The sequence below is a fragment of the Archocentrus centrarchus genome, chromosome 8, assembly GCF_007364275.1.
Source record: "Archocentrus centrarchus isolate MPI-CPG fArcCen1 chromosome 8, fArcCen1, whole genome shotgun sequence".
Lineage (NCBI taxonomy): Eukaryota > Metazoa > Chordata > Actinopteri > Cichliformes > Cichlidae > Archocentrus > Archocentrus centrarchus.
Window position 1 is genome coordinate 3,738,861 of NC_044353.1, and position 23,526 is coordinate 3,762,386.

The 23,526-nt window shown below is 42.5% G+C and overlaps 1 protein-coding gene across 2 annotated transcripts in view; it reads left to right on the forward strand.

The window, feature by feature from the left end:
* Positions 1-3,765, forward strand: part of gsg1l (gsg1-like) — a 36,682-nt gene extending 32,917 nt beyond the window's left edge. For both annotated transcript variants that reach the window (XM_030734910.1, XM_030734911.1), the window contains one exon: positions 1,185-3,765. In XM_030734910.1, coding sequence (XP_030590770.1) covers positions 1,185-1,551 — 367 coding nt within the window. In that variant the 3' untranslated portion in view covers positions 1,552-3,765. The remainder of the gene's footprint in view (positions 1-1,184) is intronic.
* Positions 3,766-23,526: the final 19,761 nt, after the last annotated feature.

Below are 23,526 nucleotides of genomic sequence, written 5' to 3' on the forward strand. Positions count from 1 at the left end.
TTCCTCTGTGAGACAATAATGGTTCAATTATAAACATAATCCTGTAACCTGGAAGGAAAGATGATTTATCACACGTTGGATTCCTGTTGTCCCAAGATAAAAAGTGATGAATTCAGTCATTTTGCTTTATCTCTGAGTTTTAATGGTGTTCGCCTTCATGGTTTTCTTGCTCGGCATGTTTAAAGAGCTTTACTTGGTCTTTTTGTGGTGTACAGCATTTGGTTTTCCACACAGGGGCTGTTTACTCACACTTATGCACTCCAGAGTTAGCACACTTTCTCAGGTAGCAGCACGTCACTAGTCATCCTGACATTAGAATGGTTGAGGACTGGACCTCCACAGGTGTTTCTCTTGGGTAGTTTTATTCTGTAAGAATTAAACCACTCAGTCTCAGAGTACTGCACAGTGTTTACAGCAGGTCGGATGTTTGGATAGACAGGATCTCCAAAGGTTCAAACTTTGATCGTTCCTGCAGCGATTTTCTGTCTAGAACCGACAGCTAAGAGTATTTAACTTTTTTTGATAAGAGTCCAAGAATTTTGCTGATATAAGATGACTACTGTTCTCAGACAGAAAAGGGTGGAGTGCCCACTCTGGGTTGGGAACGAGTTGCTGCTTCAAGAGGAGGACTTTAAGTTCAGTTGTTCACAATTAATGGTAAGAGGGAGCGGGAGATTGACACACGGATTGGTGCGGCATCACCAGTGATCCAGATGCTGTTCCAGTCTGATGGGGTGAAGAGAGATCCGAGTGTGAAGCCAAAGCAGTTGATGTACCCATCGATCCACGTTCCTGTCCTCACCCATGGCCACAAGCTCTAGGTAGTGACTGAAAGACTTCAGTCCAGTTCAGTTTATTTAGATAGCACCAAATCACAGCCGCCTTGAGGCACTTAAGGAATGAGACTGAGGATATAAGTGGCAGAAATGAGCTTCCTCCAAAGGGTGAAGAAAGGGTGGGGAGCATAAAAAAAAAGAGTCAGTTCAGGTGGTTCAGACATCTGACCAGGATTCAGTTTTAATGAACAAACATGTCTGATATCTGACTCCTTATTTACTGTGACCATGAAGACTAAAGAGTTAGCGGTTTCTATTTTCAAGTGAGAGCAAGAAAAATTACAACTTCTTTTTTTTTCCCAATGATATTTTCATACTTATGGATTTCTTCTCTCTTTTTCCAACCAGCATGGCGTGGGGTTCCTTCACCTGCTGCATGGCTGCCTCCGTCACCACCCTCAACTCCTACACCAAGACGGTGATCGAGTTCAGACACAAGCGGAAGCTCTTTGAGCAGGGCCTCCGCGAGGAGCAGAACTACCTGGACCAGGAGGCTTTCCACTACTTCCGGGATCGCTCCCTCCAGTCCATCTCCAGCACCGTGGAGGTCTATCCCAGCCACAGCAGCACCAGAGCTGGGCTTGTTGTCGGGGGGCCCGGCCCGGGTCCTGGGCCGGGTCCAGGTCCTGGACCAGGACGCGGGAAGATGAGAGCAGCATCAGCCTCAATAGACTTGGGGGAGAACACGGACTCGCTGGGAGAGGAGCAGTGCTGAGTCACACATTGGAATGAGTGGGGTTGTGTGGACTGGGGGGCGTGGCCACATGATGAGATGATGAGGCGAACTGCACCTTCACGTGTGGACCCGGCCACTAGTTTTTCCACAGTAACTGAAAGTGAAGGCAGAACTTATTTTCTGTTTGAAGAAAACAAAAGACTTACAAAGTATACGCGGATTACACAAAGAATAAAAAAGTTCGCTCTGTGTGTGAAGTGAAAATTAGTGTAAAGTGTGAGAAACAGACTGTGGGTGGAAAGTAGGTGTTCTCCTGCTTATTTTGAGGTGCTGTGTGTAGTATTTTCACATCAATACATCGTCACAGTTTTGAAAAATGAAAAATTGTGAGATACAAAAATGGGTCGTTCTTCATCAAAAGCTTATGCTGAACAGCGCCCCCTGTAGTCAGAAGTGGAAATTACAGAATGACAGTAAATTACAGTGGCCCTCAAGTGCAAAACACCTTAAATATTTCAGAAAATATTTTCATTGAGGTTTCTTGTTTTTATTTATGTCAAATCGCAGCAAACATTTTGATGCTGAGTAACTGTCGCGGGTATCACATCATCGGCAGCTCTTGAATGTCACCCGGCCGTGCTTCTTGGACTTTCTAGCAAGAAGTTTGTGTACAACAGCTGTTTTATATTATCCCTGTAATCCCTGCTAGGGAGGATTTTTAGAGACCTAATTAAATAATTAACCTGTAGACAAACAACCCCTTTGCTTTGGAGGATAAAGTGTCCTTCCTGAGATGGTAAAGCATGACCTGAGGTTTGGAGACGAGGGCGAGGAAGCTACCTGAGATCGAGTAAAAGAAGAGGAACCTGTCAAGATTGAACGGATTGGTTCTTGAACCACTCGATTTCCAGAACAAAACTCACTGTCTTCAGCTATTGAAGCAATGGTCAAGAACGCCTCCAGCTTCCAGTCACCTGCAGTTGGCATGGAATACACCGACCAGTCTGGAAACTGTGAAAAGAGTGATGCAAACCAGAAATGGAGAACTTCAAGAAAAAGCTGTGCCTCAGTGCTGCAGCCAACACGCTTCAAAAAGGCCTTCCAAATTTTGACTTTGAAGGCAAACCTTCTCCATTTACGGTTTGCATTGCACTTTTACTGCTCTCACTTGGCAACCATACTTGGTGATTGTCTGCAGACAAGTCGTCATCTTCCACGCAAACTACAACCTGCTAGCAACCAAAGCAATCGCAAGGAGGTTCTTGGTGCAGCATGCTCTTTGCAGCTGATTTCTCTCAGCCACAGTCAGGAACCTCTCGCCAACCACAATACACATTTTTCCCTTGTGATTGGTGGTTGCATCGCATCAAATATGGCCGACAATTCTCATCCAGCAGATAGGGAGTTTACATCATAATCAACCCTTTTTAATCCAAGATTAGATGTAAGAAATACGATCACCTGACAGTTACTGAACATAAAAATGTTGCTATGAAATTTAGAAATCAACATTTCTTGTTGTTGTCATTTCCTGTTTCCTTACTATTTTTAGCAGTGTAGTTATGGGAATTTTAAAGAGTTTGAAAGAGAAGAAACATGGGGGAATATTTTCATCAAGGGACAACAGGTTACTTTGAGCCCTGAAAGCAACCATGGAACCACAAAAAAGCAAAGTATAAACAGAACAAAGATTAAGATAAGGTAAGGTTTATTTGTCACATGCACAGTTATACAAGTACAATGCACAGTGAAGTGTATTTTGTACCTGCAGCCAATAATAAGTAGTAAAAATATATAAATAAGAAGAATTGAACCAAGAATTATTCTTGGTTTGTTCAACAGTAACAATAATTTAACCACAGTTCACAGCACAGTCATGAAGTCCTAATTCTGAATGTCCTTTGGTGAAATATTCCCATGTCCTGTTCCAAGAAACTTCCCTATCTTTTCCATAAAGTTAAAGGTTGTTTGTGTGTGTGTGTGTGTTTGTGTTTTGCACCTCAGGGCCACCGTAGCAGAACAGCAATATCTAACTTTAGCTTACATTAGCCACATCTGCTACTTGTCACACCAGACCGAGTTAAGGTGTACTTGCGCGCTCGAGCACGTTTGTCCCCCTGAGTCCAGTTTGTTGGAGTGTGATCGCTGTGTAGTAAGGATGGTCATGATTTTTAAATATTCAAATAGTCATTAAAATATTTAAAAATTCAAACACTTTGTGACTTTCTTGTCTTAACATTGTTTTTACGAGGTCCTTACTCCCCGGAGAAAGTAATTCAGTACACTACTACATGTGTGTTACTTGGTATCGTGGCCTGAAATGCATCATCACACGATTACAGTTAAACACTAAAGGTCGCATGTTTGCCCTCATTAGGATGGGGATTTGTGCCATGTGTGGGACTGTAGCCTCAGGTTTACATTAAGTACAAACACAGAGCAAAGCTGGAAACCATCCCGCAAGAAACCAGATGCAATAAGAGGGGGTGGGTCTGACTGTGAAACCGCTTGCTCATTGGATAATGACTTGTGACTGACAAGTCTTTAGCCAAGGTTAATGTCAAAGAGAGGGGATATCCTAATATGGTCACCTCGGGTACCAAAGCCCCACCCATCTGCTGTTCAAACCTTTGCTTTAAAGGCTTGTTTCAGACAGGGGATAAACTGCAGGGCTCCCTATAAGACTGATAGGGATTATTTTGAGCTGTGAATCATGCAGAGCTACTCTAGTAGGGTCCAATGAGCAGAATAGGCCCACATTAATAAGCAAAAGACAGTATGTTGAGTTTAGTTGTTCTTCCTGTTTTAAAAGATGAGAAACCATCAAACTACATCATCCAGCCCAGTTTTTTTTTTTGTTTTTTTTTGGCCCAGTATTACTGGGCAGTAGTGAACATGCCTGCATTAGATATGCTATTAGATTAACACACTGGCTCTGTATCTCATGTGACCCTTGATTTTTCAGGTCAAATCAGTCCCTGGAGAATCTCCCAGGCGAGGAAGACTGCCAGCCGGTCAAACATGCTCTAAAACATCTTCTTTTTGAGCCCTGGCATGTCCCAACTAATGTCTTCTGCAGAAAAATGCAGAAACATTCAGAGAGAGACATCACAGAGACTGTGGGAAATCAGGAAAAGTTTGCCTGAGGACAGGAAGCAACAGAGATTATGATCATTTTTGGCCTGAGTCAGATTAATATGAAATACAACACGTTGCACTTTTTACAGGTTGTGTCCAGGCCACATCCTGTTTATGATGCTGAATGTGGAGCTGATGTTCAAACTAAAATCTCTCTTTATTTTTAAACCACTCAGTTTCACGCAGGTTTTCTTGAGAGCTGAGGGTTCAGTCTGACCAGTCCTTTTCAATTCCCTTCTTCCTTAAAGCAGCAGCTTCCATTACTGAAGAACGAAGCCAGTGAAGAAACACCCAGTTCCTCGAGTCAGTCCCCACAGACTCTAATGTTAAAATGAGCCACGGTCCTGTGTGTGGTGTAGCAGTGCCAACCCCTCCAAAGACTCTTAGTTGTGAAGCTCCACCCTGGGCCTCCCCAGTGACTGTCCACCCTGCACCCATTCCTGTCCCCAGAGTGACGACAGTCAAGCCACAATTTCAGCCTCAGGAGTCAACAGCAGGCTCTGCTGCTCATCCCCAGCCGTCGGAGGAGGAGTCGGATGCGAGCCCTGCTGAGCAGCCCCAGCTGCCGGTGCACCCAGACTCTCCTGTCCATCCTGGGTGTTCTCTTTCTGAGCTACTTTTGTTTTGGATTTTTTGTTAATTCCCTTTTGTATTTCCATTCAGTCCTGGTCTTTCTGTGTTTTGTCCTTGAATCTCCTGGGTTAAGTCAGTCTCGTCCCTGTATTATCTTCTGTCTCTGTGTCAAGTTCATATGTCTTAGTCCTGGTCTCAGTCTTAGTTATTTCCTGTCTTATTTTGATAGTCTTTTGTCTCTCATGTTTGGCATTTAGTTCTACTTCCCATGTCTCATCTTCAGTGATAAGTCCCAGCTTTGCTCCCACCTGCTTCCTCTTCCCTCATGTGTACATATTGTCTGAGTCTTTCTCTGTTCTTTGTCGTGTCCTCGTTTATGGTTCTCTGTGTCTCCAAGTTTCCTAGAACATGTTTTTCTGGCTCCAGTCCAGCCCTGTGCATATTTATTATATTTGTAATATTTATTATATTTTCCCTGTTAGTTCCTGAGAATAAAAGCTGAGTGCAAGTTCAGTTCCTGTTTTCTGAGCCCTGCATTGGTGTCCAACTCTGCAAAAAAAAAGCTCTCCACCATCTGATCCAAACGTGGTCACCTGACACTGAAAAATGTGCTTTATTTCACTTGTGAATGAATGCAGTTTAGCACAAATGTATTATTTTTACTTATTACAAATAATTTCAAGGGGAAATTTTTCATGGATATCAAAGGAAAACAGTGGTTGGAGACTGCAGCACAACCAAAATTATTGGAACCCTTTTACAATGAACTTGTGATCTTGCTGACTTTGAAATGGTTGCTTCAAAGACAGGGACCTGGTCTGCAACCATTTGCAGTCAGTCACCATCTTCAAAGTCACTTTGGTGCATCAAGACGGCAATAAAACGGCAATGAGACGGTCGGTCTGCTATCAGGTTGCAACTGAATGGGGTCGAGTTGGTAATTAGATGCAATCTGTAAATGATAAGCCAGCAAATAAATGATAAATAGGTGAAAATTGCAAATCAGTTGCTGTCTACAAAAATTCACAGTAACAACTGGCATTCAGAGTCCAAACCTCACAGAGTTGAAACAGAAATTCAGAAATCCCTCCACAAATATTGACATAGTTGCTGCAGGACAGCGATTTACCTGCAAAATGACACAAGCACATACAGTGTGCCTGTGACATACAGTAGGAATATAACCAGCATGCAACCAGTTGTCAACCAGCTGATTCAAATCCCTGTTGCAAACAGATGCATCACAGAGGAGTTGCGCTCATCACCACCGACTGACTCAGACTGATTGCATCGTGTTTGCAATCTGTGTTTATAAATTAGACAGCAATCATTTGCAGAACTTTACCAGTTGGACTAAAACTTCATAGAAACAGGTTGTTTCCCACTAGGTGACTTGTGGAATCACCTTGTGTTCGAAAGTGGTTGCCCAGACTTTGAGGGAGTTGCATGGCCAACCTCAGAACGATTGTGGTTTTTCCAAGTTACAAGGAAGTTGGTGCCCTATTTTTTCTCAGTATGAGTGAGCCATAATATACATGCCACACATAAATAGTGCTAATAAAAAGCTGCTTCTTTCAATATCTGTCTAACTGGGAAGTTAACAATCTCTCTCTCTCTCTCTCTCTCTCTGTGACTCATGTATCCAGCTTTAACTCGCTCCGCTAATCCTCCCTCTCTGCATATCTGCCGGCCATCACGCTTCATGGAGTTCATTCATCACATCAGATGTTATGGATCAAAGCGAAACTAATCAACATGTCTGTAAGATATGGGAGGGAGAGAAATCCATAAATGCAGGTCAGCACGGCAGAACAAATCAAAACCGCTCAGGTAATAATGCTAATTAGTTTTTAAAATTGGAACTCGGGATTTCATGCACTCAGATTAGTAAATTTGCCCTCATATTATTTAATTTGCTCCCTTGAATTAATCATTAGAGTGCACAGGAACAGGCTGCTATTATGTAAAAATCTGTGTAAAGAAATATAAAAGAACTCAACAGCTGAAGGTCAGAAAATCCAGATCTTAATGTCTCCATGTATTAAACATGGACATAAAAATTATCCACATAAGACAATTTCACCTATTTTATTTCCAGATTATATATGATACAGTGTGCTAAATGCTTAATTAAAAGTTAATCCATAAATATAAATAAGTAAATACATTCAGACTATAATTAAAAAAAAAATTTTAACCAGCATGTCAGTGTACAGAGGACTCATGACCTTCCACAAGCCACCCATTTTCACTCAGGCAGCTTTAGAGGTTGTGTTTGGATTATGTCGGCTCCAAAAACTCAGCCAAAACAATCCTGCTGTTTCCAACCCTTGGGCTTACATAACACACACACACACACACACACACACACACACACACACACACACACACACACACACACACACACACACACACACACACACACACACACATACAAAATATTCAGGCAGAGCTACACAGTTAGCTGTTTTTTTCTCTCCCTCTTCAGTGCCTAAAACAATCAGATTATTCTCATCTGTTAAGGTGAACAGCAGATTATTTATATTTTTGTCAGTATTCTTGTGTTATGGTCGAGTCATTTTATTACATTTTTACATTAAATGTGCCATTAAAATCCCAAAACCTGTATAGAAAATATGGTCATAGCCATCCTGATGTCATTCTGGACTCCACGTTTTAAAGCAGTATTGTTGATGTTTTGACTTGTTGGTTTAATGGAGGCAGAAGTGACCATATTTGGATGGGAGGGTGGTCTGCTAACAGCAGCTATACTGCAAGCTGCATAAATCAACTGTACTGATGCAATGCACAGACACTGACACACGCCAACTGGTGCCCAGCAGAAAGAATGCAAAAGCCAACAAGGAAGTGCCTTAAACCTGCATTCTGTTTAATGGCCACCAGGGGGCAATCCCCAAGGCCACACAGAGATTTCTGGTCCTATAGAAGTCTATGGGAAAAGAGCACTCGGCTCTGTTCCTCTGTGACATCAATAAACGCCTGCGTGATGACTTTATGGGCTCAATGTTGAATAAAACATGAAATTAATTCTGTAAATTATTTTCATTATTGCCAGTTTCATTAACAATGTGCATGCGTGATCTCGTGACAGTCCTGTTCACGATTTGGCGTGGCTACAGAAAGCAAAATGAAAAAAGGGCATTTGACAATTTTGAGCTTCCTACTAAACATAAATTCCCAGGAGCTCAGTGTTGCCACCTTAGGAACTTTGTCGCTAGATTTAGTGACTTTTCACACTCCCCTAGCAACTTTTTCTTCCAAAAAGCCACAAATTTAGCAACTTTTTACAATGACTATGGTGACTTTTGGACATAGCCAAAATACACAGTTATTTTGCACGTAGTCTCTTGAATTTTCGGAATATCGTTTACTTTCTTTGGTCTTTGGATCCTGGGGCATTCACCCAGTAGGACAAGCCCAGTATCTAATACAGCACATCACAGCAAAACAGCTCTACTAAATTTTAAATAAAGTCTTTTATATTTTGACAAAAGAATACGGGGAAGACAGATATTATTTTCAATGTCTGATTTCAGACATGAAAATCCTGGAACCGGCTTACATCTTGGAGATATGAGCAGTTTCAAACAGCAGCATTATTTACTGATTCAAGGGGAAAAAACTTACAGATTTAATAACCTGCTGACAACATGGCTGCCCAGCCTCCATTACTGAGAGGAAAATGACCAATAAAATAGAATCCAACAAACACACAGATAAAATCATGGAGCTACAACACAGTCTGTATCTGCTCCACCCTCAACATTTACTCGCTTTTTATTAAAAATGACTAAAAGCTTGGGGGCATTTTATTTACTGGAGTCTTATTAACTCTTCATCTCTGCCTCCTGGATCAAAGAAAAGTTATTAAATGCTGTGTGTATCCTCTTCTTCCTCAGTAGGAAGCTGTTGAGCTATTATCTTAAAATGGTGTTTTGATTCGGCTAATTAACTAAATGGGCTGAACTCTGTACAGCTTCACTCTCAGACAAACATTTGGTCTCATTTAGCCACACTCTGCATGAATGTAGCAAATGTAGCTGTTAGTAGGAGGCTTGCTTGTTGAAATAGGCAGTCTGTGAAACTGGCGGGTGCTTATTTAATCAATGGTGTGGTATAATCAATACTGATCAGTGCAATCACCTGTTTCTGACATCTCCACCACTCAGAGAAATGCAGGGAATAATAAGGAGGAAACGAGCGCTTCATTCCCGAACCGTCACTTCAACAATCGAGCTGTGATTAAAATGAATGGCTGGTGCCATGTTTTTGTGTTTGTCTGCACGTGTGTAGCAATCAGTCTCTTTGGTGTGTGTTCAGTAGATTAATCTGATTCTGAAAGCAGGTGATTTGTTCAATAATGTCACAGAAATTTATTCTCCTTTGTCCAGGTAGATATAAAGAATTCAATTCAATTCAATTCAATTCAATTCAATTTTATTTATATAGCGCCAAATCACAACAAACTGTCACCTCAAGGCGCTTTGTATTGTGGGTAAAGACCCTACAATAATACAGAGAAAACCCAACAGTCAAAACGACCCCCTATGAGCAGCACTTGGCGACAGTGGAAAGGAAAAACTCCCTTTAACAGGAAGAAACCTCCAGCAGAACCAGGCTCAGGGAGGGGCAGTCATCTGCCGCGACCGGTTGGGCTGAGGGGAGAGAAAGACATGCTGTGGAAGAGAGCCAGAGATTAAAATCAATTAATGACTAAATGCAGAGTGGAGTATAAACAAAGTAAATAAGGTGAATGAGAAGAAACAGTGCATTATGTGAACCCCCCAGCAGACTAGGCCTATAGCAGCATAACTGAGGGATGGTTCAGGGTCACCTGATCCAGCCCTAAACTATAAGCTTTATCATAAAGGAAAGTTTTAAGCCTAATCTTAAAAATAAAGAGGGTGTCTGTCTCCCGAATCCAAGCTGGAAGCTGGTTCCACAGAAGAGGGGCCTGAAAGCTGAAGGCTCTGCCTCCCATTCTACTCTTAAGTATCCTAGGAACCACAAGTAAGCCAGCAGTCTGAGAGCGAAGTGCTCTGTTGGGGTGATATGGTACTATGAGGTCTTTGAGATAAGATGGAGCCTGATTATTCAAGACCTTGTATGTGAGGAGAAGGATTTTAAATTCTATTCTAGATTTAACAGGGAGCCAATGAAGAGAAGCCAATATGGGAGAAATCTGCTCTCTCTTTCTAGTCCCTGTCAGTACTCTAGCTGCAGCATTTTGGATCAGCTGAAGGCTTTTCAGGGAGCTTTTAGGACAGCCTGATAATAATGAATTACAATAGTCCACCCTAGAAGTAATAAATGCATGAATTAACTTTTCAGCATCACTCTGAGAAAGGATGTTTCTAATTTTAGAAATACTGCGCTTACTTGAAGGACATATCCTGGTCAAAAATGACTCCAAGATTTCTCACAGTGTTACTGGAGGCCAAAGCAATGCCATCCAAAGTATCTGGTTAGACACCATGTTTCTAAGATTTGTGGGGCCGAGTACAAGAATTTCAGTTTGATCTGAATTTAGAAGCAGGAAATTAGAGGTAATCCAGGCCTTAATGTCTTTAAGACATTCCTGCAGTTTAACTAATTGATGTGCATCATCTGGCTTCATTGATAGATAAAGCTGAGTATCATCTGCATAACAATGAAAATTGATGCAGTGCTTTCTAATAATACTGCCTAAGGGAAGCATGTATAATGTAAATAAAATTGGTCCTAGCACAGAACCCTGTGGAACTCCATAATTAACCTTAGTGTGTGAAGAAGACTCCCCATTTACATGAACAAATTGGAGTCTATGAGATAAAATCTCTGCTTAGGCTTCTGCCCCCGCGACCCGGCCCCGGATAAGCGGAAGAAAATGGATGGATGGATGGAGATAAATATGATTCAAACCACTGCAGTGCAGTACCTTTAATACCTATAGTATGCTCTAATCTCTGTAATAAAATGTTATGGTCAACAGTATCAAAAGCTGCACTGAGGTCCAACAGGACAAGAACAGAGATGAGTCCACTGTCAGAGGCTGTAAGAAGATCATCTGTAACCTTCACTAATGCTGTTTCTGTACTGTGATGAATTCTGAAACCTGACTGAAACTCTTCAAATAAACCGTTCCTCTGCAGATGATCAGTTAGCTGTTTTACAACTACTCTTTCAAGAATCTTTGAGAGAAAAGGAAGGTTGGAGATTGGCCTATAATTAGCTAAGACAGCTGGGTCAAGTGATGGCTTTTTAAGTAGAGGTTTAATTACAGCCACCTTGAAGGTCTGTGGTACATAGCCAACTATTAAAGACTGATTGATCATTTTGAAGATTGAAGCATCAATAATTGGAAAGACTTCTTTGAACAGTCTAGTAGGAATGGGATCTAATAAACATGTTGCTGGTTTGGAGGAAGTAACTATTGAAGTTAACTCTGAAAGATCAACTGGAGCAAAAGAGTCTAAACAAATACCAGCAGTGCTGAAAGCAGCCGAACATGAAGAATAATCTTTGAGATGGTTATAAATAATTTTTTCTCTAATGTCTAAAATTTTATTTGTAAAGAAATCCATGAAGTCACTACCAGTTAAAGTGAAAGGAATACTCGGCTCTACAGAGCTCTGACTCTTTGTCAGCCTGGCTACAGTGCTGAAAACAAACCTGGGGTTGTTCTTATTTTCTTCAATTAATGATGAATAGTAAGATGTCCTAGCTTAACGGAGGGCTTTTTTATAGAGCAACAAACTCTTTTTCCAGGCTAAATGAGCATCTTCTAATTTAGTGAGACGCCATTCCCTCTCCAGCTTTCGGGTTATCTGCTTTAAGCTGTGCGTTTGTGAATTATACCACGGAGTCAGGCACTTCTGATTTGAAGCTTTCCTTTTCAGAGGAGCCACAGTATCCAAAGTCATACGCAGTGAGGATGTAAAACTATTGACGAGATAATCGACCTCACTGGGAGCAGAGTTTAGGTAGCTGCTCTGTACTGTGTTGGCACATGGCACTGAAGAGCATAATAATGAAGGAATTAGATCCTTAAACTTAGTTACAGCACTTTCAGAAAGACTTCTACTGTAATAAAACTTATTCCCCACTGCTGTGTAATCCATTAAAGGAAATGTAAATGTTACTAAGAAATGATCAGACAGGAGGGGGCTTTCAGGGAATACTGTTAAGTCTTCAGTTTCTATGCCATATGTTAGGACAAGATCCAGAGTATGATTAAAGTGGTGGGTGGGCTCCTTTACATTTTGAGAGAAGCCAATTGAATCTAACAATAGATTAAATGCAGTGTTGAGGCTGTCATTCTCAGCATCTACATGGATGTTAAAATCACCCACTATAATGATTTTATCTGAACTGAGCACTAAATCAGATAAAAAGTCTGAGAAATCAGACAGAAACTCTGAGTAAGGACCAGGTGGACGATAGATAATAACAAATAAAACAGGTTTTTGATTTTCCCAATTAGGATGGACAAGACTAAGAGTCAGGCTTTCAAAAGAATGAAAACTTTGTCTGGGTCTTTGATTAATTAATAAGCTGGAATTGAAGATTGCAGCTAATCCTCCTCCTCGACGTGTGCTTCGAGCATTCTGACAGTTACTGTGACTCAGGGGTGTTGATTCATTTAAACTAACATATTCATCCTGCTGTAACCAGGTTTCTGTAAGGCAGAATAAATCAATACATTGATCAATTATTAAATCATTTAAGCATGTGAAATTCATCGAAACACTTCACCACAAACACGGACTAAATAAACACCAGGGAGAAGGATAACAAGGCACAGGTGAACTCAACCAGGTAATAGTCACAGCAGGAAGAGAGAACAGAGGAAGGAAGTAAAAGAATAGAACACCACATGAGGACACAGCCTTCAAAAAAAAATTAAAGAAACACTTTTTAATCAGAGTTTAGCATCAAGTCAGTGAAACTAATGGGAGGCTTCTAGCAGAGGAGGTTGTTAACAACAGGTACACTAGAGGGGCAACAATGAAACAACCCCAAAGCAGGAATGGTTTTACAGGTGGAGGACACTCACATTTTTTCCTCCTCATTTTTTTTGTTTTTTCACTAGTTCTACATTTGGCTAGGTCAGTGGCACTGCTGGTAGCATGAAGCCATACCTGGACCCTACCTGAACAGGTAGTCCAGCTCCTCCAGGATGGCACATCAATGCGTGCCATTGCCAGAACATTTGCTGTGTCTCCCAGCACAGTGTCTGAGCACGGAGGAGATTCAGGAGACAGGCAGTTACTCTAGGAGAGCTAAACAGGGTCCTTAACCCATCAGCAGGACCGGTATCTGCTCCTTTGTGCAAGAAGGAACAGGATGAGCACTGCAGAGCTACAAAATGACCTCCAGCAGTCACTGGTGTGAATGTCTCTGAGCAAACAATCAGAAACAGACTTCATGAGCCTGACGTCCTCTAGTGGGCCCTGTGCTCACTGCCCGGCACTGTGGAGCCCAATAGGCATTTGCCATAGAAAACCAGAACTGAGAGATGAGAGCAGGTTCACCCTGAGTGCATGTGACAGACATGACAGGGTCTGGAGAAGCTGTGGAGAACGTCATGCTGCCTGTAACATCATGCAGCATGTTTGATTTGGTGGTGGGTCAGTGATGGTCTGGGCAGGCACATCCATGGAGGGGGACACAGACCTCTACAGGCTAGGCAACGGCACCCTGACTGCCATCAGATATCAGGATGAAATCCTTCAGACCCTACGCTGGTGCAGTGGGTCCTGGGTTCCTCCTGGTGCACAACAATGCCTGGCCTCATGCGGTGAGACAATTCAGGCAGTTCCTGAAGGATGAAGGAGTTGATACCACTGACTGGCCCCCACACTGACCTAAATCCAACAGAACACCTCAGGGACATTATGTTTTGGTCCACCTGATGCCACCAGGTTGCACGTCAGACTGTCCAGGAGCTCAGTGATGCCCTGGTCCAGATCTGGGAGGAGATCCTCCAGGACACCATCCATCATCTCATTAGGAGCCCTGATGTTGTCAGGCATGGATACAAGCACGTGGGGCTCACATAAAGCACTGAGTACTATTTTGAGTTGCTTCAATGACATTTGAGCAAAATGTTCCAGCCTGCTACATCATTCTTTCATTTTGATTTTCAGGGTGTTTTTGAATTCAGCCTCTGTAGGCTGATAATTTTCATTTCCATCAAACAATGTGGCAACTTTTTGTTCCCAATGCATTATCCAGTCCATAGATATCCAGCATGATTTTTTTCCCCATTATTTTCTCAGAGCAGTGTATATACACAAAGTAAAGACCGGGGAAACACAGAAGGCAAACAGAAAAAGGGAAAACACTCAGAAACACAAATGTATCCACACATCTGAAATCCAGTGGACGTGAGGTAAACAACTTGAGAGCCACAACCTCAAACTCCTCATCTCCTTTAGTCCTTAACCTGGACTGAGCCACCTCCAACAACCATTGATGTTCTGAATCTACTGGATCTTGTAATAGATGCTTTTAGCTTATCTTTTTATCTGCATTCAAAGTAAATACACTTTCCCTCTTTATATGACTTTTTTCTATGCCTCCAGTTACATAACACAAAGAACATAAAGCACCAACTCCTGATGCAACCTCACATTAAAAGGCTCCTGATGCTCTGTAGACTCCAGTGTTTAGTTTTGTTGTTGCTCTCTGTGGTTTGAGGAGCAGATGTAACCAGAGGAGAAAAATTATCTTGAACTGTTTATTTTTATTCAGTAAGAAGAGCGTTGATGATGTTTATCTTTGATATAAGAACAAAGCACAAATTTAAAAAAAAAAGAAAAAAGCTCAAGGTCAGTGAACTGTAGAGACACACAAATCACAGTGACACAAAAGCTTTCCAAAGCCATGTCCCTGAGTTTGAGTTGAAAATGAAGTTAGACACACCTGCCTCATCTCCAATAAAGGTTACGCAGCCAGTGGGATGCTTTACAGCTGACAGGTAGCAGCAGCAGTCTTGTAAAAAAAAACCTGCTCAGTGGCTGCTCTCTGACATCTTTTGGGGTTCATCTGAATCGTCTGAGAGCTGCTTTAAATTGCTTCACTGCTCGGGGATGTTTGATCGACTGCAGCTTCAGACGGATGAGACAGACTGTAAAACACTGCTGACATGGCTCAAAAGTTACTGTAACTGTCGGGCTAAATGTGGAAGAAAGTATCTCAGCTTTTACCTCAGCCCAGTAAAGATTTAATCTAGTTGAACAACTAAATATAACTGACACAATAAACAGTGAACAGCCTGACAGGATAACAGTGAACTCGCGAAGAATCATCACCTGAGTTATTCACTGTTCATGTCTTTGCTTCCATAACATTAACTTTACCACATTGCTCTCTGGAATTTAAGTATTAAATCGCCTACATGCTGGTTAGCTTTTTATGTAGCAATGCATTAGCATAGCACTGAATAAAAGCTTTAAGAGTCAGTTTCTTCCTTTGTCTCTTTGTTGTGCTTCGATCTCAAACTCAAAAGGTGGCAGTTGTCTGAAGAAGGTAGTTGCAGCCACAGTGAAATCACAGAGTAGACTTCAGTTTCCTGACTCACGTCACAGGAAGGGATGAGCAATTGAACTGAAGTGAACTCTGAAATCCGAGAAGACGCGCAGCCTAATCAGGTTGATGTTTCACAGCAGTCTGAATCCAGCAGCTCGAGGTCCAGACACACAGACCCACTGAGCGACTTCACAGACAAAATGTCACTGTCAATACGAAGAGTATTGATCACTCTGGAAATCCCAGAGAAGGAGTGAGTCAAGGCCAAAACGAATTCATGAGAATACAGGGCATCGATCACCAGGGTAGACCTCACTGGAAATAAATCGTCTCATTATAAGTCCTCCTTGTTTCTAATGGAAACAAATAACCTACTTCCAACCCATCTGAAGCTAATTTATTTGTATTACTTATGCGATATACACTGAAAACACCCACTGATGTATATCCAGCCTCGGTGAGGTGTTTAAGCACTCTTGTTTAATGCTGTGCTGTCATTAACAGAGAAGGTCACACAGTCAGCTTGTTTGTATGCACTTAAAAATGCAGGTCCTCCTTGAGATGAAGCATTACTGTCATCAAGCCCCATTAGGCCCAGGGACGGCACAGAAATATGCATCTAATGTCTGATATTCTCCAAGGACTGAGACTGTGCTGTACCTCATTTAGTGCCAAACAAGAGGTTTATGTCATCATTTGGAGGCTGCATGAGTGTACCATGCATCACCAACAATGGAGGAGCTGTGAAGTGAAATTAAAGGAGTTTTGTTTCTCCTAAGTTATGCAAATGTGTCATGAGCAGTGGACTCAGGACCAGGACTCCAGATAAAAGTTCACAGGTTTTATTTACAGATCTCAAGGCAAACAGGTAATGCAATTAGTGTCCAGTGGCAAGGAACTCCTCGCTCAGGTCCAGACAAGGATATCCTTAATGTCTCTCCTTTTAGCAGCAAACTTCTTCTCTCTATCTCCAGGAAATCTAGGTTACAAGAAATACAACCAGGTAATAGAAACAGTGACACAAGAAATACAACGGCAATCTTAGCGTGGGAACCGACAACACTAACTCAGTGTTCTAGCTAGCGGCTGATCGCAAGGCGCTGCGCCGGGCTGAGGATTTCACTTTCGGAGCTCTGCTGTCACTGCATTTAGCAAACAGGAGCCCGCCCCGTGGACTCTGCCCCGGCTAGATCGCTTTAGATGTGCTTTCTGGTCGCATATGTTTGTTGGGCATATACACCTGGATGTCATCAGCAAAACAGTGAAAAGAAATATTGTGTTTCCTAAAAATCGACCCTAGAGGCAACAACATATACAATGAGAAAAGAATTGGGCCCAGAATGGACCCTTGAGGCACTCCACAAGAAAGCTTTGCTGCGGTAGAAAAACAGTCTCCTAGATGGACAGAGAAACTTCTATCAGTAAGATAAGATCTGAACCAAGTCAGAACCATGCCTATAATGCCGATTTCATGTTCTAGGTGGGACAGAAGGATCTCGTGGTCCACAGTGTCAAAGGCAGCTGACAGGTCTAGAAGTACTAAAACTGCGGGGCTACCAGAGTCAACAGTTAAAAGCAGATCGTTAAAAACTCTTAAAAGAGCCGTCTCTGTGCTGTGACGCAATCTAAAACCTGACTGAAACTTTTCCCACATTCCATGTCCACTTAAAAATGCTTGAAGTTGCTTAAAAACAACTTTTTCAAGAACCTTGGATAAAAATGGTAATTTAGATATTGGTCTGTAGTTCGAAAGAACATCAGGGTCAAGGTTCTTCTTCTTGATTAGAGGCTGTACAACTGCATGTTTAAAGGCAGCTGGAACACAACCAGATGCAAGAGAACTGTTAATCACAGTGAGGATAGCTGGTCCCACTGAATAGAAAGCCTCTCTAAAAAGGCGAGAGGGAACACAGTCTGTGGGAGAGTTTACAGGTCTCATATTGTGAATCACCTCCTTTAGTGTGGAGAGTGTGACAGGCTCAAACTGCTCAAAGACAGCTCTGCTGGGAGGAGGTGCAGATGAGTCTGTTTCAGCCTGAGGTGATGAAGGGCAGAAATTTTTTCCACAAAAAACTTCTTAAAGTTTTCGCTCAGTGCAGGACAGACCTTCGCTTGGTTTACATTACAGCGAGGATCAGTGAGTGAATTAAAAACACTAAAAAGAAAATGAGGCCTGTGACTGTTACTTGAAACAATGTTAGAGAAGTAAGCAGACTTTGCATATTTTACTGCTTTCTGATATTTCAACAAACAGTTACGCAGGATCTCTAAGGAGACATGGAGCTTATCCTTTTTCCACCTTCTCTCAGTGCATCTGCACTCACGCCTGAGAGCGCGGGTTGTCTCATCCAGCCACGGCTGGGAGGAAGGTTTGGTGCGTTTGGTTGTAAAAGGGGCAATACAGTCCAGTACAGCAGTACAAGTAGATATAAAAGAGTTAGTGAAGTCCTCAGTACTCAAGCTCAAGCAAAAGTCCAAATTGCTTAAGTCAGAGTTTTTAAAAGCAGTTGCAAAATCTGCAGCGCATGAAGAGTTAACCAAGTGCACACGACGTGTAGAGGATACTCTATTTATCCCAGAGCTGGGGAGCGCTGCTGTAAATAAAACAGGAAAATGGTCCAATATACCACAGTCACGTATCCCTGTGATGCAGACTCTAAGTCCATAAGACAACACCAGATCCAGTGTGTGACCTTTTTCATGAGTGGGACCACACACGAGTTGTGTTAGGTTAAAGGAGTCAATAAGCGAGACAAATTTTTAACCAGCGGACCACTCTCACAACACACATGAATATTAAAATCACCAACAATTAAAAGACAGTCATACTTTAGTATGAGACCCGTCAGCAAAGTCACCGATGAAGTCCTTCGTGCATTTCGGTGGTCAGTAAATCACCGCACAGAGCACCGAGGGGGAAGAGTTTATCTCCAACAGCTGCAGTTCAAAGCTGGTGTACAGGTCTGCCGAGACCCAACGACAGCGAAAACTGCATTTAAATATCGAAGCAAGTCCTCCACCTTTTCCAGAGATCCGCGGGGAGCTGAAGAAAGAACAGCCAGGAGGTAAAAGTTCGGAAAAAGGTGCAGACTCACCAGCATGAAGCCACGTCTCAGTCACAAACATAAAATCCAACTCGTGTGCGATGAAAAAGTCATTGAGAAGGAAAGTTTTGTTGGCTAACGATCTAGCATTTAGTAGGGCCATTCGGATGTCCAGATCCTTGTTAGCTGAGGCTCTCCAAAGGGTGAAGGTTAGCATGGTTTACGCCGCCTCCACGATCCGGCGTCAAGATGAAGGACGCCGAGTCTCCAGGATGACAGGTGGGACAATCTGCCTGATCCAGTGATGCCCAAAATCCACAGGTAGCCCAACAGCCTTGAGGCGGCAAAGACCACCATCCAGAGGGTAATGAACAGACAAACCTAGGAGTCTCAGGTAAGTTTTGGCCCACACCGCAACACCTCCCCGCTTTCCGCGTCTCCTCTGGCGTTTGTTGGGGAGCGGAGAACTGGGCAGCGGGTGCAAATTCTCAGGTACATCCGACAGGTGTGGAGGAAAAATCGTTCAGTTCTTTACATTATATGCTGGTACAAAAACAAATTGGAGGTTTAGGAGTGTCTGCCGATCGTAGGTGATCATCTGGGCAGATGACTACCAGAAACAGAGCGACTGCAAACAATACACAGAACAGCTGACAGCAGGCCGTACACAGTGGCCGTACACAGTCTAGCAAAACATTGTTTTGCTAGACTCTCGTTTCTCTCCCTGAGCCCAAGCAGGTCTACTCATTAAACAGATGTAAACTAGCAGAGATCACGCACTGTACCAAACCAGTTTCCCTCCTCCTTTCTGGAAACCATCGTGAGTACCTCACCTTTTTTATTCTTCATTCACCACACACTGGTTGCAGAAACACAACCCTACCATTGACTGGTCAGTTAAGTCACATCTTGTAGTAAATTTTGTCACCAGTATTGTTTATGTTCAGCCCTACTCGGCACCTCCTTCCCACTCTTCTAAGACTGATCTTCCTGAGCCTCCTGATTTACCTGCAGTACCATCTTGCTACCATGACCTAGCCGACACCTTCCATAAAGATTTAGCTCTCTCTCCCACCTCATCGGCCTTATGACTGCGCCATAGACCTTTTACCCGGTGCACCATTACCCACTAGCTGCCTTTACAGTTTATCCAGACCTGAGACAGAAGCAATGGAGAGTTACATTCATGATTCACTCAAGGCAGGGATAATTAGACCATCCTCCTCACCGCTGGCAGCTGGATTCTTTTTTGTAGAAAAGAAAGTCAATGCAGGGCCTTAAGGTTTTATCTATTGTGGACTGAATCAGATTACTATCAGGAACAATTACCCGCTACCTCTGTTGTCCTCTGCTTTTGAGCTTCTGCAGGGGGGCCACCATTTTCACCAAGTTGGATCTAAGAAATTCATACCATCTTGTCCAAATCAGAGAAGGAGATGAGTGGAAGACGGCCTTCAACACCCATCTCGGCCATTTTGAGTATTTGGTTATGCCGTTTGGGCTGACCAACGTTCCTGCTGTCTTCCAAGGCTTGGTCAATGACATCTTATGGGACTTCCTGAACCGTTTTGTCTGTTTATTTGGATGACATGCTCATTTTTTCTAAGAACCTTTCAGAACACCAGGAACGTGTACGTCAGGTCATGCAAAGATTGATGGAAAACTGGCTGTTCACCAAGGGTTAGAAATGTGAATTTCATGTGCACAGTGTCTGGTTTTTCGGGTATATCACTGAGAAAGACGGCATGTGGGCAGACGCAGCTAAAATTGAAGCAGAGCAAAACTATAACATCAGAGACCGCGAACTGCTTGCTGTTAAGCTGGTGTTTGAGGAATGGAGACACTGGCTGGAGGGAGCAGAGCACCCCTTCCTGGTTTTGATTGACTACAAAAACCTCACCTATATCCAAACAGCTAAGAGACTGAATGCACGGCAAGCCAGGTGGTCGTTATTTTTTGCCAGGTTTAACTTTACAATCTCCTATCGCCCAGGGTCTCGTAATGTCAAGCTGGATGCTCTCTCCCGGCAGTTTGCCAATCCGGAACCCCCAACCAGAGAAAAGACCATTTTACCCGTTTCCTGCATTTTCGGATCACTCACTTGGGAGCTGGAGTCGCTGAGTCGGGCTGCCCTGCATAGTGAACCAGTATGCAGGGCCGGAACCAGAACTGGACCTCCTGATCGTCTCTACATCCCGGCCTCTGTACGGTCTCAGGTAATTCACTGGGTTTAAATGTCACCCTAGATACTATCGTACAATTAAGTTTCTTCAGAGACTGTTTTGGTGGTGTACCTTAACTCGCGATGTGCAGGAGTATATGAGGACCTGTAACATCTGTTCTCAGAATAAAGTCTCGTCAGCTCATCCAACCGGACAGCTCCAACCTTTGCCAGTCCCTGGCCGTCCTTGGTCTCACCTCTCTATTGACTTTGTCACTGGACTACCACTATCCTCAGGCAACAAAACTATCATGACCATAATAGACCGGTTTTCCAAAGCAGCTCATTTTGTTGCCCTGCCTAAGTTTCCCAGTGCTCTTGAAACTGCCCGGATCCTCACTGACCATGTTTTCCATCTTCATGGCATCCCCTTGGATATAGTTTCTGACAGAGGTCCTCAGTTCACGTCCCATGTATGGAAGGAGTTTTGTTCCTCGCTAGGTGCTCAGGTTAGCTTGTCCTCTGGATTCCATCCCCAGACAATTGGCCAAACTGAGCGTCTAAATCAGGAACTAGAGGCACCACTACGGTATGTAGCATCTACCAACCAAGCCAATTGGAGTTCGCACCTGGCCTGGGTAGAATATGTCCACAATACCATGACGTCTTCCGCCACGGGCCTGTCCCCTTTTGAAGCGAGCCTAGATTAGGTCTTTAATGTTAAACAGCAAGAAAAAGAGGAAAAAAGAGAAAAGAAAAAAAAAGGTCAGTACATAGCATAAGAATAAGTAGAGAACAAAAAAAACATTATACTAAATTTTTGGGACAAGAGATGCATCCAGATAAATTAAGTAAGGCTGCAAGATTTTCCAAAAGGTGTTTTATTGGAGCAGGAATAGAAGGCAGCAGTTTTACAACAATGACACATTTATCTGTGCATCGGTACACCGGCACAGAAGATTTTAAACCATCAGGATATGACTGCAGCATGAACTTTCAGCTTTAATTCGAGCTGTTTGACAAATGAATTGCATTAACTGTTTAGGAATTACAGCTATTTTAATATACACTCCCTCATTTTCAAAGCCTCAAAGTAATTGGACAAAGGATTATTTTTAATACTTGGATGAAAGTCCTCCTTTGGTTTAGATCAGGTGACTGAGTTGGCCTTTTCTTTGTGTTGAGAAACTCTTGGGCCTGATTAGTTTTACAGCATTTGGCTGGATCTGGAAACCACGACATGGTTTCTCAAAAATATCTACAAACATTTGTCTTTAGTACAAAACATAGTAGAAACCTTTCAAGGTAATTTTGATAAACAGTTCCTGTAATGTCTTTTGTAATTTTTGTTTGTCTGCCCTCTGACCCCTGATATTATCCAGTCCTGCCAGCAAATCATGCAACACACTTCCCGCTCCTGATCAAAGTCCTTCTACAAGCACGTTGTGCCACTTGAGGCCATTATGGTAGCATACCTGGGCTGCTATGTCATTTAGGCCCACACAACTAAAACTGTAGTGATCCTGAGCGTGCATCAGTCCAACAACACAACTGGCTCAAGTTTCCCAGTTCAACTGTTCTTCAGTGAATTTCTGTCCAGAATTCATTAAGTGTCTCCCATGTAGTTGTGTGTACCTGTTGTTACTGTGTAAAAGCACGTCAAAGATGGACACAGCTTCCCGACCTCTGAAAAGTGACCAAAGTGTGGGCCACGAAGGTACTGTGGGGGGGTGGCAGTAATAATAGAAATTCAGTTTGAATTGGATTTTCTGGTTTTTAAGTGGACTGCAACACTTTGGGACCCACTGCATTAGTGCACAATATGTGCTTTTTTTTCCTAAAGGCCTGCAGGGGGCGACTCCTATACAATCTGACTTCCTGTCAGATTGTATAGGAGAGAAAATTAAAGCTCCCTGAAAAGCCTTCAGCTGATCCAAAATGCTGCAGCTAGAGTACTGACAGGGACTAGAAAGAGAGAGCAGATTTCTCCCATATTGGCTTCTCTTCATTGGCTCCCTGTTAAATCTAGAATAGAATTTAAAATCCTTCTCCTCACCTACAAACTTTCCTTTATGATCAAGCTTATAGTCAGAGGTCGCAAAAATACTGACATTCTGTACTTAAGTAGAAGTGCAAGTACTTGTGTTAAAAAGTACTTTAGTAAAAGTTGAAGTACTGGTTCAACTTCTTAAGTAAAAGTAATAAAGTACAGGCTCTAAAATGTACTCAAAGTAAGAAAGTAAAAGTGGTTCTTTGGAGGACGTTTCTACCAGCTATTTTTGTGTAAAGCTAACTGAACCTCATTATATATTACTGTAATAATATAAACCTACTGTAATAATATAAAATAATGAGAATACAAGCTTTATTCCAATCTTAATTTTAATCGTAATGAATGCACTCAGCTGTCATGTAGGACACAAACTGTAAAAGGGAATTTAAACATATCTCATCTCTGCTACACTGATGTAACCTGTGACTCTGACCATAAACACAGCCTCTGTGCACCAGTCCAACACAGAGCTTTACTGTAAATACAGTACAGCAAACTGACCTGTTTACCAT